Source organism: Calypte anna, chromosome 4A (genome assembly GCF_003957555.1).
Source record: "Calypte anna isolate BGI_N300 chromosome 4A, bCalAnn1_v1.p, whole genome shotgun sequence".
In the NCBI taxonomy this organism is placed as follows: Eukaryota; Metazoa; Chordata; class Aves; order Apodiformes; family Trochilidae; genus Calypte; species Calypte anna.
In genome coordinates, this window is record NC_044248.1 from 14,840,449 (window position 1) to 14,854,403 (window position 13,955).

At 36.4% G+C, this 13,955-nt stretch overlaps 1 protein-coding gene across 1 annotated transcript in view; it reads left to right on the forward strand.

Moving 5' to 3' along the window:
• Positions 1–8,181, forward strand: part of SLC30A9 (solute carrier family 30 member 9) — a 34,916-nt gene extending 26,735 nt beyond the window's left edge. Inside the window, exons 17-18 of the mRNA XM_030449634.1 lie at positions 331–444; positions 1,901–8,181. Of these exons, the coding sequence (XP_030305494.1) occupies positions 331–444; positions 1,901–1,945 (159 nt within the window). The 3' untranslated portion in view covers positions 1,946–8,181. The remainder of the gene's footprint in view (positions 1–330; positions 445–1,900) is intronic.
• The last annotated feature ends 5,774 nt before the right edge of the window (positions 8,182–13,955 follow it).

The following is a 13,955-nucleotide window of genomic DNA, read 5'->3' on the forward strand; positions in this document are numbered from 1 at the left end:
TACTCTGCCTTGCTGTGAGCAAGAGATACCCCAGAAACTTCTAAAAAATTAATGAACTTCTCTTAAACTTATTTGGAAAATAAAGGAAAAAAATCTGTTAAAGATAGAAGGTTTTATATCAAGTGCAGATGTAATGGTAAGCCTGCTGTTTTTGTTGAATAGATGCTGTGTCTTCGAGACACAAGAACAGATGATATTTTGACAAGAAATGCTTATAAGTGTTTGTTTTGGCTTGTGTTTTTTTTCTTCACTTGAAATACATCAGGACCCTCTGCAATGTTATTCCTTTCTTTTCCTTATCTTAACCTCTTAAATTTGATTTCTTCCTAGGAAATTCAACAAGTGAAAACACTTGAAGAATTAGAAGCCTTCATGCTTAAACATGGTGAGAATATAATTGACACACTGGGAGCTGAAGTAGACAGACTTGAGAAGGACCTAAAGGTAAAATTTAGTTGCCTATTAGGGAATGCTTATTCTGTGATACATTTTATGTTATATCACTGTGTCTGCTCTTTTAGATTTTGTTTGTGAATATGGGAGGAAGAATTTGATAATCCTAATGCAAATATTCTCGCTTGTAGTATCATTAACTAAGTTCTGACCAGCAACAAACCCTTACTTTGCTGCTGTGTAGAATACATAACAAATGGATCAATTTTATACTACTGTAGAAAAATATTTTGTGAAATGAGACCTCATTGTGTCTTTTTTTACTGTATTCTTAGAATACCAGCTTATCTAAAGTACGTTGAATTTTGTTTTGGTTGTAAAGGAGCAAATTTCAATTTTACTTTTTAATTTTTTCTTTAAATCTCATACTAAGCATTGTATCAAATTTATCAGTGCACAATGAGGGCTTTATTTTTTGGCCTTGCTGAAGCAGTACATCATTATCATTATTTTTTTAATTTTGTGGTTTAAATTTCATTTTGTTGATGCAACAAAGGATTGTTTCAATTTTCAATTTTATATTTGTACTGTGGCTGTTAATCTTGCCTTTTCTGGCATGAATACAGATTTATAAGTGTACTGACTGCCAGACAAATACAGTCCTGCAGTCCTGTCGTGACTGCCTTTTTCAGTCATTAGGAGATAGTGCTCAAGAGTATATCTGTCCTTGCTTACTGTATTTAATAAATATTGTTTTAGTTTCTGTCCCTGGAATGGTGCTGTTTAAAACCAAAAATACTATTTTTAAAATATATTTGTACGTGCAGATGCAGTTCTTCATGGGTTTTGAGGAGCAGGATCCCAACTAATTATTTTATAAACATGAATTCTTTTTTCTTTTGTATAGGCTTTTTTTTTTTTCTGATGAGTGTGCTTTTACTAAATATGCTACTCAGATTCACTTGCTGGATGACTGAAGTCAATGGCTTTCAGTCCTCTTTTGGATTGTAGAATTCATATAATAACAATAGCCTATTTCTACAATATCAACAAATGCCTATTTCTTAATAGCAACAGTATTTTGAATCTTTATAAATAGCTTCAATGGAATAAAAGAAATTATTTCAACAATCTTATTCATTATTCAGGAAAGTATCTTAAAACTTAAGGTGTGTGAGAGAGATGCTTATATGGATTGGTCTATCTAAAAGCTAACTGCCATTTTAAAACTGAGAGCTGATTCATACTTTATAAGGCATAAGAACTAATTTATCTGTGATTTTCAAAAGTATTTGTCAAATAAAAAGATGAGTTAGCCTTCAAAAAATTCCTTATAGTATGGGTAATGTTTGAAACCATTCCTCATTTAAGAGTAGTCGTTATATTACAAGAGTAGCTACGTTACCAGAAAAGGAGATTTCTTACCCAGCTGCCAGTGATTTATATCTCTGTGCAAAATTGGGTTTGAATATTTTCAATAAAAATGTATTTAAAAATTCTATTTCAGCAACGAAACCCGGATGTTCGCCACGTGGATTTGGAGATACTTTAGACTTGGCAGAAGAAATCTTCAGGTTGCTACCATTTTGGAAAGAAGTCATGTAAAGGGCTGAAAAGCTTCTGAAGTTTCAGTGACCTCAGCACCATACCTCGCTTACTTTTGCTGTAGGCTTCCTGTACTGTTAGCACTCCTTCTGGTTCTGGAAGAGCGCTAGACTTGCAGACAAAAATTTCCATGGCAAAATTCATTTTCAAAATCTACTTAAATTCCACAGGAGAGTCTGCCAGAGTGTATTTACTGCAATTCAGAACTTAAGACCTGAGGTTTAGCTAGGCAAATATAGCGGCCTGAAAATATACAACACACTTAGTTGTTCCATTTGTGTCCCTTTGCAGTCAGTTTGCACTTCTTTAGTTTCTTTCAAGATATCATTAAAGGTTCTTGGGAGATATTAAGATTAGCTAGGAAGAGTTTGTTCCAGTGGAACCTGCCAACCTTAAACTAATTGTAGTACTTCCAACTGTGTGATTGTTTCACAGTTTTTTTTTTGTTTTTTTTTTTTTTTTTTTTTCTTTTTTTTTTTTTTCTATGAGATGAGCTCTTTCAAACAGGCCCTGGCCTTCTCTCAAGTATCACAGCCTGGAAACCTGCTTTTTGCCACTGTTGTGATTACCACCCATGCTTCAGATAAATAAGGCTTTGCTCCTTAGAGGAGTCAGCTGTCTGTGGGTAGCCAGAGTATGTTAAGTTACTGTGAAGAAATTACTGTGTACAGATTTCAGTGAACTTCTGTTTAATTTTTTTTTTCCTATTTTGACACTTGTTCTCTTATTTGTAAGGATCTTCAGATGTAATCTGTCAGATCTCTATGACAGTGCTTATTAAAAGTTACCTGGCATTTTTGGCTTTTTATACTTTCAATAGGCTGTATTGCGAGATACGGTCTTTGCTAGAAGGTAGAAGAGATGTAGTTGTAAGTTACAATAGTAAAAAAATGTATTAGAACTATTTATAATTAAACAAATGAATGCATTGTACTTTTAATTTATTTACTTCTCGATATCATCTGTTTCCCGAATTCTAAACTGGTTACTTTTGTGTTTTTTAAAAATTGTCTCTCCTTGCTTGGGAAAGGAAGTTAATTCTATGAGTAGTCCTCTACAATCCTGACATGAGTGCTTAGAGTTTATAACTTCAAAATGTGCAGTTCGAGCACTGTACATTGTCAGCCTCAAGGCTTTCTGCAGTTGGCACCCATGTTGTACCAGATTCCTTGAGACCTGGTCTGGTTAATAAGGTATGAGTACTGATCATGAAAGTTCAGATGTAAGGAAATAACTGAATATGAACAACTCTGAGGAAAATCCTTTATGCACTTTAACATATTTCAGTGAAATGAGAATTGCTCACGGGTGAGAGGTGGTAATAAGACCCTTGAAGTGACTCAGTCATGACTGATTTGGTGAAAGAAGAAATGTTGATATGAAACATAAGTCTTCAAAAATCAATTTACGATTAAATTATAAGTATTGCAGCAAATAATAAATGTGCAGACCAGTATGTCCAGATTCGCCTAAAAGCATTTTAGAATGGCTTTTTTCATATTAAGCATCACTTACCAGTGAATTATGAGAATTTAAAATAGCATGTCTTTTGACATCTGGAAAGCACTTAGCATGCTGGTCATTTTAAGTAGAAGAACATTCCAGAGCTCAGTTACAAATGGGGCTTCACATACAGTAATTGTGAGTGAAGGCATCTCTTGAGTACCCTTGTCCATAATCCATATTTGCTGGTGGCTTTTTAGCATATTAATTTATTATGGCTGATCAAAAGAAGGCCTACTTTATTTGGCTTTCAAATATTGTAGAACTAGTTAGTATATTTAAGCCTCATGATTTGAAATGCAGTTTAAAGGTAATTTGGAAGTGTAGTGTATCAAGCAAATAAGGCATATTTTAGCTCATTATAAATAATTTACCTTTGTCTGTCCACTTTCATGTAAACTTCATCTCGGTATGCATGTTTGTGTTCTACATGAAGAGGACTGGAATCTGGTAACTCATAACCTTTTTCCTTCTTAGAATATATAAATGGTTTTAAATTTGAATATACACTTTAATAAACCCATTGTTCCAGAAATCAAAAAAAACCTGAAGAGAGGTAAAACTGGGAAAGCATCCTTACCGAGTTAGAGGCAACAGCCAATGTGATGTAAGTGGTTTGTGTTCTGGATTTACTGATGAGAGTGGCTGTTAGTGTGCCCTTTGCAGGGTAGCAATGTCACTGAGAGGTTAGTGAATGTTATCTCAATATTGAATTATTCCCACACTGTGTTTAAGAGGAGGCAAGAATTTTACATTCTGAGCATCTGCTCCAAAAACCTATATAAACATTTTCTTATCCATCAGAGATGTAAGTCATATGAATTCTGATCTTAATTCTGTTATCAAAGGCAGAAGCATACCCATCCACACCCACTCATTTGTATCCCAAGACAACTGGGAGTCAAGGATCTGAATTCTGTTTTTGAATGTTTTTGGGTGCATAACACTTGCATAGTTTGAGAACCCCGTTCCATTTTTAAAAACAACCTGAATGGTGATGTACCACAAAAAGGCAGGCAGAATGGTTTTGGCAGTACATTCTAAGTTTACAGAAGTTGCAGCTTTCATTGAGGCTGTTATGTTGGTAAGGAAATATAATTCCAAGCTGTTACATTTTAATGTAAATTTTAAATTGCAGACTGTTTTTAACAGCTTTGACATTTTTTAGTGCTTTTATTTTTTTTTCTTTCTTAACCACTCTTATGGTCTAAAACTTGAGATATGGGTCCAGTATTTAGTTTTGTTTTAGTGGTTTTGGGTAAAATGTTCAGCTAATACATTTACATGGTAGAATCCTCAGAATTAAAGAAAACTTACAAAGTGTGGAAGAATATTTTTTTCTTTATCACACATGCAATTATGTGATGTTCCTTTTAGATTGGTTTTAAGGAAAAGGAGTGAGAATTTAGCTAAGAATAAGCCTATATTCTAGGATTTTTTAAATTTAAGGTGGGTTTTTATAGAATTATGTTTGTAGTCTGGCCTTGCAAGTTTTATTTTTTCAAATCATGTTCAAAGTATACTGCCCTCTGCTTTGTGAAAGTTTGCTTACGTTGTGCAGTATCTCATAATTCTGTAAAACTTGTGATGTTTGAAAAAATTCTTAGTATTCCAATACACTGAGTCACCTTAATGTATTTTAGGTCAGAGTTGACTGAACACTACTAGTAAGTATTTTCCTGTAGATTTTTTTTCTATAAAAGATAAAATTCTGAAGTTACTATCTTCCCCCATTCATCACTTTCATGTCTAAATTATGTCCTTTAAACACTGGAATTCAGTATTTGAGGTGTTCTTCCTCTATCCTTCCACTTTCTAAAGCATTTATTAAGCAAATTTTAGTAAATACTTGAGTGGGCTACTGGATTACAGAGACTTTTTGCTCTTTGTTCTGGCTTAGAAGTAGCAAAGACTTGGGGAATGGGAGAACATATTTTATAAGGGCAAGTTGCATCCTCTATCCTTTGTGAACTCATACTCAGGCTGAAGGTTTTTTAGCCTCTGCTTTTCTCCTTTCTCAACTTCCTACATGGATTTTATTTTTTTTTTAGTAACTCTTAGAGGAGGAAGACATTGTGAGCATCTTATATGTCTAATAGCATGGCTAGATTTTGCTCTTAGTCTCTGGATTTTGTACTGTCCTTCTTGTTCAATGATAGCTGACAAGAGTGATTACTCTTCTGGAAGCTACAAATCATGTTAGCCAAAAATCCTGGAGTTTTCTGATATAGCTGCAGTTTTTTCAGTTATATGTGGAGATTCAGTTCTTATTGTGAGATTTTTACTGGCCCCTCTGTGATAAGGGGAGTATAGAGAGGAGTTTTAGGTTTGTTTTGTCTAGATAATACACTCATTGCAATTGTGTTCTCCGTATTTGTTACCATTTTAGCTATCTTTTTTTTTTTTTTTTTTGGTAACAAAAAATTATGTATTATGGAAGTACCTCTACTAATGACGAGTGCATCCAATACAGGCTTCCTGCAGAGTTCTTCATCTTTTGAGTGTTGAAATTGTAGCAGTTTTTGAAAATTCTCAATTAGTAGCTCTTTTTCTAAAGTTGATTTAGATGTGTGTCTTACAAAAGAGTCTACAGAAGCATATTGTTAAAGATTGGAAAGAAAGAGTATTTCATTTTATGGTCATGTGTTCTTAAGGCATTTTGGCTTGGTAGAATAGAACAATTGATTAAAATTGACTTCTGTACAAAAACTGAACCTCTGTGCATGCCTGAAGGCTTACGTTGCAAATGACAATGTGTTTTTTTTCTTCTAGCTTAAGTATTGAGCTGCTTCTGTTCTTGTTCTCTGAACAGAGAGTACAGCTAACATCTTTTGTGGTTTACCTGCTCGATGTAAGTGAGAAGTCAAGGTGTACCCAAAAGATTTTTTGGTAGAGTGGTTGCATAGCTTAAATAAGCAATTTTTCCTTTCTTGTCAGTGAGACACAAATAATTAAGATCAAAAGTAGACTGTATCTTTATTACATATAAAAAGATACAGGAATTCAGGCTCTAAAGCACAACAGTCAGATTTTTGAAATACATGTCCTTTGAGGGAAATAAAATGTTCCAGGGGTTCCAAGTGGACTAGGGAAACTGCCATCAATCAGGCTTTGCTGAAGCAAAAGAAAAGGAGCTACAACAAAGTGTATTGTAAAAGGAAAAGAATAGGAGGAAGGAAAAACCTTGGTTTTGAGCACTTGATGTGGTGTTGGTATTGACCACTTTGGAACAGGTAAGGGTGAACACAATCTAAAAAATTTGGCCAGAAATAAGAAATTTTGATTAGAAAGGGAAAAAAAAAACTGTAGGAAATTGTATTTTAATTGGAACGTGTAAAACCATGTAGTATGACATTCTTTTAGCAATATTCAGGTAGTTGTGTGATTCTTCCCTTTGACCCCCAGCAAAAGCTTTTTTTTTTTTCTCCCCTGTAAATGGACATTTGTGTCTCCATTTACCTATTCCCTTATGCAGTATTTAGTACTGCAGATAGAAACATACTCACCTGAAAATGGTGATAGTATAAAATCAGTCTGGAGCTTTGCTGGTGAGGTATGTGTTTGGTAAGTGGAGGGTGAATAATTTTAATTGTGGAAGGGGTAGCTGAAATGAATTAAAGAGAAAATTAATCGATACTTTCAGCCAGAAAATGATTGAAGCACCATAGTGAAGATGTTGTGGGGAAAAGAATACAAACAGGTGCAATGTTCTTAGCTCTACAGAGTTTGGTGTGGACTGTAATCATTGGTTAAGGTGTTAGCCCATATTTTTCCAGTTGCTTAAATGTCTATGCATAAGGTTTCTGGTTAAATCATCACATTTTGAAAAGGAGTTAAAGAAAATGCTGAAAACATAATGTAAGAAGGATGTACATGTTTAAATACCACAGACAGATACCAGTCGATAAACAGAAAATTGTTATTCTGTCCTATATTGCACAACGTCTTGGAGGACAGTTTCTTTTTCCTGTGTAAACCAAAGCCACCAATTAAAATAAAAGGGTTTTGATTGCTTTCTGTAAGCATTACATGAACAGGAAGCCTGGTCAAATTTTTGTATTTGCAGCATTCACAGTGCTGTTGTAGGGAGAAGGTGTCTGTTAAAGTAGTGGAATACAGCTCCACAATAGGATACATTTGCTTTTGTAACTGAAATGTAGACTGTGGTTAAAACTTTCTGAGGTAGCTTCAAATCTGAAGACAGAAGAAAAATAATCTGCATGGTTGTAGGTAATGATGTAATAAAAAGGTTTTTTAAAATTATTTTTATAAGTTTCTCTTCAAATTAAAGATGCTGAAGAACTATGTGAGAAAGAAGTCTTTGAGAATTTTTGAAAGCATTTTGGCTATTGTCAAAATTGTACTAAATCTGGAAGTCTAATGGTGAGGATTTGCACTGGTGGTAGAACTTTCACAGGGCAGTCTTAGAGCTCAAACATGTTTTTCCCTGCAGCCTTTTAATCAAATGTGTTCCCTGTTCCTGATGCTTTTTAGTGTATAGAGCTTTCCATTTGGTCTCTTGGTTACTTCATATTAGTATGGGGAAATAATTTTGATTTGTAGACATTTAAATATTTCTCTACATACGTTCTTTCTTTTGTAATCGTACTTGAATTTGGTACATTCTGTAAAATGTCTGAAAGTTGTCATTATTCAGTAAAATGTTACATAGCTGGTAAAGGTCGTGCGCTGTTAATTCAAGAAATTTTAGATGTATTGTAAAAGTAAGCAATAGCCCTGGCTTCAGGCAATTGATGATTTCTAAGTTCCTGGCTTTAAAATGCTTTTAGCAGTATTTTCTGGATGCAAAACAAAGATTATATCCATCTATTTGTACTATTTATTTAATTTGCCTTTGATGTTGACAGTGCGCACTGTTAAATAGCATGCACTTGGTACATGAGCAGCCTGCCTAGAAAAGCCAAGTTTTATTTATTAATCCTCCCTGCTCTGCCTTTTGTCCTGCTCAGCCCCAGCCCAAGGACTGCAGTTCCTTCCCCAGGACACAGGGAGCTCTTTCTGCCCAGCTCAGAGGCCCCCACTGGCACTGTCTCCAATTTGGACTTGCAGTCCAGATCCACATCTAACCAAGACTTGAAGAAAGGTAGAAAGATGAGTTGCATGTCTGTCTGTAGTCAGGGGTGTGGAGTATTTATTTTAAGAGGCCGGGTTTATGTGTTAGACTGAAATAATAACTATAGTTTGAGAATCCCAGCAAAGCTGTCCAAGCTTCTGAAGAAAAAGCTAAATATCATTAACTTGAAATTAGCCAGTTTAGAAAGGATTTAACATACTGTCTGGTTCATTGAAGTGCCTCTTTTTATCTCTAACATTGATCAAAAGTGGTGATTTATCCAGTTAGGGAAAGAACTATTTGGATGTAAAAAAATCTGTATGTAGTTGAAAAGGAGAGACAAAAAGCCAAGAAGCCTGGTCAATGAAGTGGAGAAACTTGAAAAGCTGTAGTCAATATGGTATCAGATACCAGAAATAAGTTAATCAAGGAAGATACTGCAGGAAAGATTTTGGATATGCAGCCTAATTCTCAATTGCTAGTCTCACTTTCGTAGGCAAGAGATTCCACTTCTGAAAGGATTTTCTTTCAGGGACACTAGAGAAACTAATTTTCCATGTTTGGCAACATTGGGTTTAGGTGGTGATACCATTTTATTGTAGTTTGGGGTTGTTTTTGGTTTTTTTTAAATGAACCAAATTCCTTGAGCAGGGAAGTGACAGCCTTCATACCTTGTATGAGGTCAAGTCCAAATATTGGGCTGTGAGTAACGAGGCAGATGCTCTCGGCTACTTTGAAAGAGGGAGAGAGCTCTGTCTTTTCATGTAATGCAACCTGGAATATTTTAAATATTTGCCATTTGTGGCATTTGTTGCAGGGCCATTCTTAAATGGTTGTGTTAAATGGTTGGTAATGGGTTGAAGAAGGACCTTAAAATTAACTGGTGGGAGGTGATCTTAACACTGCTGTTCAATAAATTATTTTTTCTACCTTTCCTAATACTTGATGAGGGACTTAATTAAATTTAGTAAATTACCCATATTGATTTACCAAGTTCTGTAGTGATTTTTTTCTTTTTTTCTTAAACTTTATAGACTCCCTTCTGTTCACCTTTAGCTAGGCCTGTGTGAAGCTTGTGGACATTGACCCATTCTAGTCCTTCCCCTTTATGCCTTGCACTGATTTCCTTGCTTCTGCCCTTCAGTCTTCAGGTGGTTCAAAACAAGGGTTTTGGGTGAAGGAGATGAAATCCAAAGTCTGTGTTCCAAGATACCCACCTGCTCACTAGACAACGGGGCACTTCTGGATCACTGGGGGAGATACACAGCAATGCTTTGGCGAAATTTTGGTGGGTTTACAAACATGCCAAGGTTATTTTTTTAATTTGAGATTAGTCTTGTTCTGGAATGGTCTCCCTGATTCTGTGCAATGGGAAAGGTAGCCTGGGTGTTTCCTTAATACTCTTGTTAAGAGGCTGTGTTAGAACTGTTTGCTCCTCAGCTGCTTGTTCTGCATTATCCTTTAGGAAAAAATCCTCCTCCACATCAGCTCAGTAAGTAGTTCAGCTGCTGGTCCTTCCAGGTTTTGCAAGAAGACTTTTCCATTTTTCACTCATGTTACTACTACGAGTAATTTTTGAAAGGTTTGTTTAGAATTTTCTGCTGTACTACTGACCCGGTTCCTAAATGGGAAGTAAAATGTAATACTAATTTTTCTAATGAGAAACTACTTTGAATCATTAGCAAACTTGTTTCTTTCCATTTTCCTACAAAGATTGTGTTGGTTCCTTGGTTGTGACAATTTTATCTGCCAAGTGAGTGAGAAGGTTTAAAGTGTTTTTAAGGACCAGGGGGTTTTTAGCTTTTTCCCAACACCATTATGTAAGTTCATGTCTGAGTTTTTTTTCTCTTCACTTGGGTAATTAATATGGTGATGTGGGTTGCTTTTTTTTCCTAATGCCACACATCTGCAGTAGGAGTTGCTTTTATACTTCAGATGTTGAGTCCTTGGAGGAAGGGTTTTGTATTCATTTTGAATTTGTGTGCTGCAGCAGGGAGGGTTAATCTCTGGAGAACTGTTCATGTATGAACTTGATAGGAAAGAAGCAAGACAGAGACTTTGATTTAAATAGGCCCCACTCAAGGAGTGCTCAGGTCACATCAGTGGTATTGGTTTGCTGTATCAACAACTAAGATTTACGTGACTGTCACCTGGAGCTGTATTCACATTTTCCTCCTTCTGAGGAACCTGGAGACATTTGGAGTCTGCATCTGCATAAGTGCCAGATAGGGATGTATGAATTCTTTGTTCCCTGCTTTTTTTGAGATACCATTTACATGCATCTGTGCACACCAAAGGTAAACTTTGCAAGTCAGTACTCCTGGCATTATTGTCCATGCTGTGTGAGCTATTTGATTGCAAAGCTCTGAGAACAGAACATTGCAAAGGCAGGATCTAAAAGCTTCAGAGGTAAGGAGGGAGCAAAATGAATGGTGCTGTGCAAAATGCCTTCTTGTGTCTGGCAGTCTTTATATCTACCCTACAATAGTTGCCCAGTGCCCCAGCCTTGTGCAGGAGGATGCTGCTGCTTCAGCAGTGATTTGGTGGTCTGGGTTTATATACCACAGGCACTTAAACAACCTGAGGGACAGCTGGTTACAGTCTTCAAGTGCTGTTCGTGGTGCTTTGCCCTACAGTTCTAGTTCTTCAGTAGCACTGATCTTCACAAATCCCCTAGGAAAGAAGAGGTAGAACTATCTCAGTTCTGGACACAGTGGGATGAAGGTTGAAACATGGAACCTCCTACTGTGGTCTCCTGGACTCTGATGTTTCAGCAGTCTCTTCACTGTGAGGGAAGCACTTCCTATCCTGACACTCCTCCTCCTGCTGCCTTCACTCACAAGAGATGCCTCAGCAGAAGGAAGGAGGCAAAGAAAACCAATTCCTGCCCAGCTTGACTTCTGAGGTGTAGATTGTGCAACCTGTGTAGTCTTATTAAAATGGTACAGAGACTTCCATGATGTGAGCTTGCACATGAGCCTGTTCTAAGCAGATGAAATAAAATCTAACTTCCTTCAAATGCATGGGATCCAAAGGCTGATTTTGACCTTCAGAACACCTTGGTACTTGAGGAAGGACATAACTGCCAGATGAAGGGCAGAGCCCAGGCATGGTTTAACTATTGCCTTGCCAGTATGTTTAACAGGTCTTTGGTGGAGGAGTGATAAAATGCAACATCACTGAGTTGTATTCCCCCACAAGCTGTGCTGCCTGTTCTTCTTCAGTCAATTCCCAGGCCTGGTTCCTCCTCACCCCAAAGACCTTTCCCTGCCTCTTCTTGCCTCTCCAGCCCCTGCCACTACTTCTCAGGTTCCTTAGCGTCTTACAAACACCCTTTTTAGACCTGATCTCTGGGGATCTTTCCAAGCTTCAAAAACCCAGTTGTTGCTTTCTAACTCCTTACCTATGCACTGTCTTTCCCTGATGTTTTTTTTGCCAGTTCCCTGCCTGCACTGCCCATTGGTTTCCCCATAGCCCATCCCCATTCACACCTGCTTCTTGATCTATGCTCTGACATCTCAAGTTGTTGTCTAAAAGTCTGGGAAGTCAGAGTTTTCTGAAGAGAAGCTCATGACAATTCTTTTTCCAGAGGGATTAAAACATTTGGAGTGAGGGCACCAAAAAGCATTGGTTTATAATGGAATTATTTGTCAACTGTTCCTAATGAATGACACCATCCTGCAGTCAGGAGTGTCTTGCTTTGCAAACCAGCAGAGGAAGTTTGCCGTGGTGAACATTTGTCACCATAATTCCACTACAAATTACTTCAAGTTGGGATTTTCTAAAGCATTTAAGCGAACAGGAAGCATTCAGCCCTCACTGAATTTTGAATTAAAATGGGATTTAAACTTCACCACTTGAAAATCCAGGTCTTAAGATTGCAGATGAGTGCTTTCTTTGATCTGTCTTTCTACCTAACCAGTGCAGAAATATATTTTGTTATATTTTGAGGTGGAAATGATTTATATTATATTTATAGTTGAATTCTTCATAATCTTTCATTGCACTTGCTGGTGCTTCATAGCAAACAAGCAATTAATGAAAAGACAGTCTTCTAGTCTTCTATATAAATCTCATTCTAACTCTTAATATAAAGTGAGAGCCAGCTGTGATAGGTGTCACGCTGACACAATGCTTATAGAGAAACAGAGAGACAGGTTAACCAGATACTAACTTTTATTGTGCATTCTTATGCAACAGAACAAATGGAACTGGAGGTATGTAGTAATAAAACCAATATTCAAATTAGAATTAACACCAGAAATAGTAAACTGCTGGTAACAAATGTCTTTATAATTAAAAAATATTGACTGTTTAAAAAATTCTCTAAGCTTTTATATTCTTTAAAAGAAACGTGTGTTGTCACATAAAAAACAATTCACACATCCTATAGAAATTGTCACAAAAACCTTACTAGTCTATATTACACTATGCACTTTTTTGTACAATATCTAGTAAAGATCTATCCCTAGCCTGTACTTACTCTACACAGTACAATCATCATTATAAAGTATTCATAGAATTAACTACACCATAACAATAAAAATATCAGGATTAATGGATTTTTAATCACAGTTTCTCCACAAATATTTGTCATAGAAAATATAGCGAAGGCATGTTGGCACAGATGGGCGTGCAGTACTGCTACACAAAGTTTGAGAGAAGGCAGATACATAAATGACAGTAAGATTAAAGAATAGGGAAGGATAAGACAAGAATCTCTATCCTCCTGGGACTTCCTGGAGTGACATGATAGATAGCAGTTTCCTTCTGTTGCAAGCCTGCTGTCTACATCCAGAGCTGGGAAGGGATATGCTGACTTACAAAAGCACTCTGCTTCCATATGGATATCTCACCTGGCAGGGGCTTATCTGCTATCTATTATTTCAGGTCCCATAATATTACACCTAACATCTTGTGGATATTTAGACACTTCAGTGTGCACGAATCTATAATGCCTCATGAGCAAATTAATTGGAATAAGCTGTTGTGAGAGGTTTGGGATTTTTTTTAAGTTAAATGAGTGGGTCAGGAGTCAAGTGGCCAGGATGGCAATTAAAAAACAACTGAGAAGAGTTGTTGTAGTCAGTTATTCTAAAACCAAACATGAACAAAGAAATATGAGCTGGTGTCTGTTAATGCCTGTGACTGTGATTCATGTCACTGGCTGGGGCATACTAGCAACTAAGGGCAAAACATTGTTTGTAAAGAAAGGCCCAAACCTGCAAAGCCATTTCTACTGCCAAAGTGGCTTTCAGGATGAAACTATACATTTGGTTATTTTACACAATATGGGGGTAGAGGATTGTGAGTCATTCCAGGATGCTGGCTACACTTTTTACACTAAAAATAAAGCTAAGCTTTCTATTTATTTCAGCAA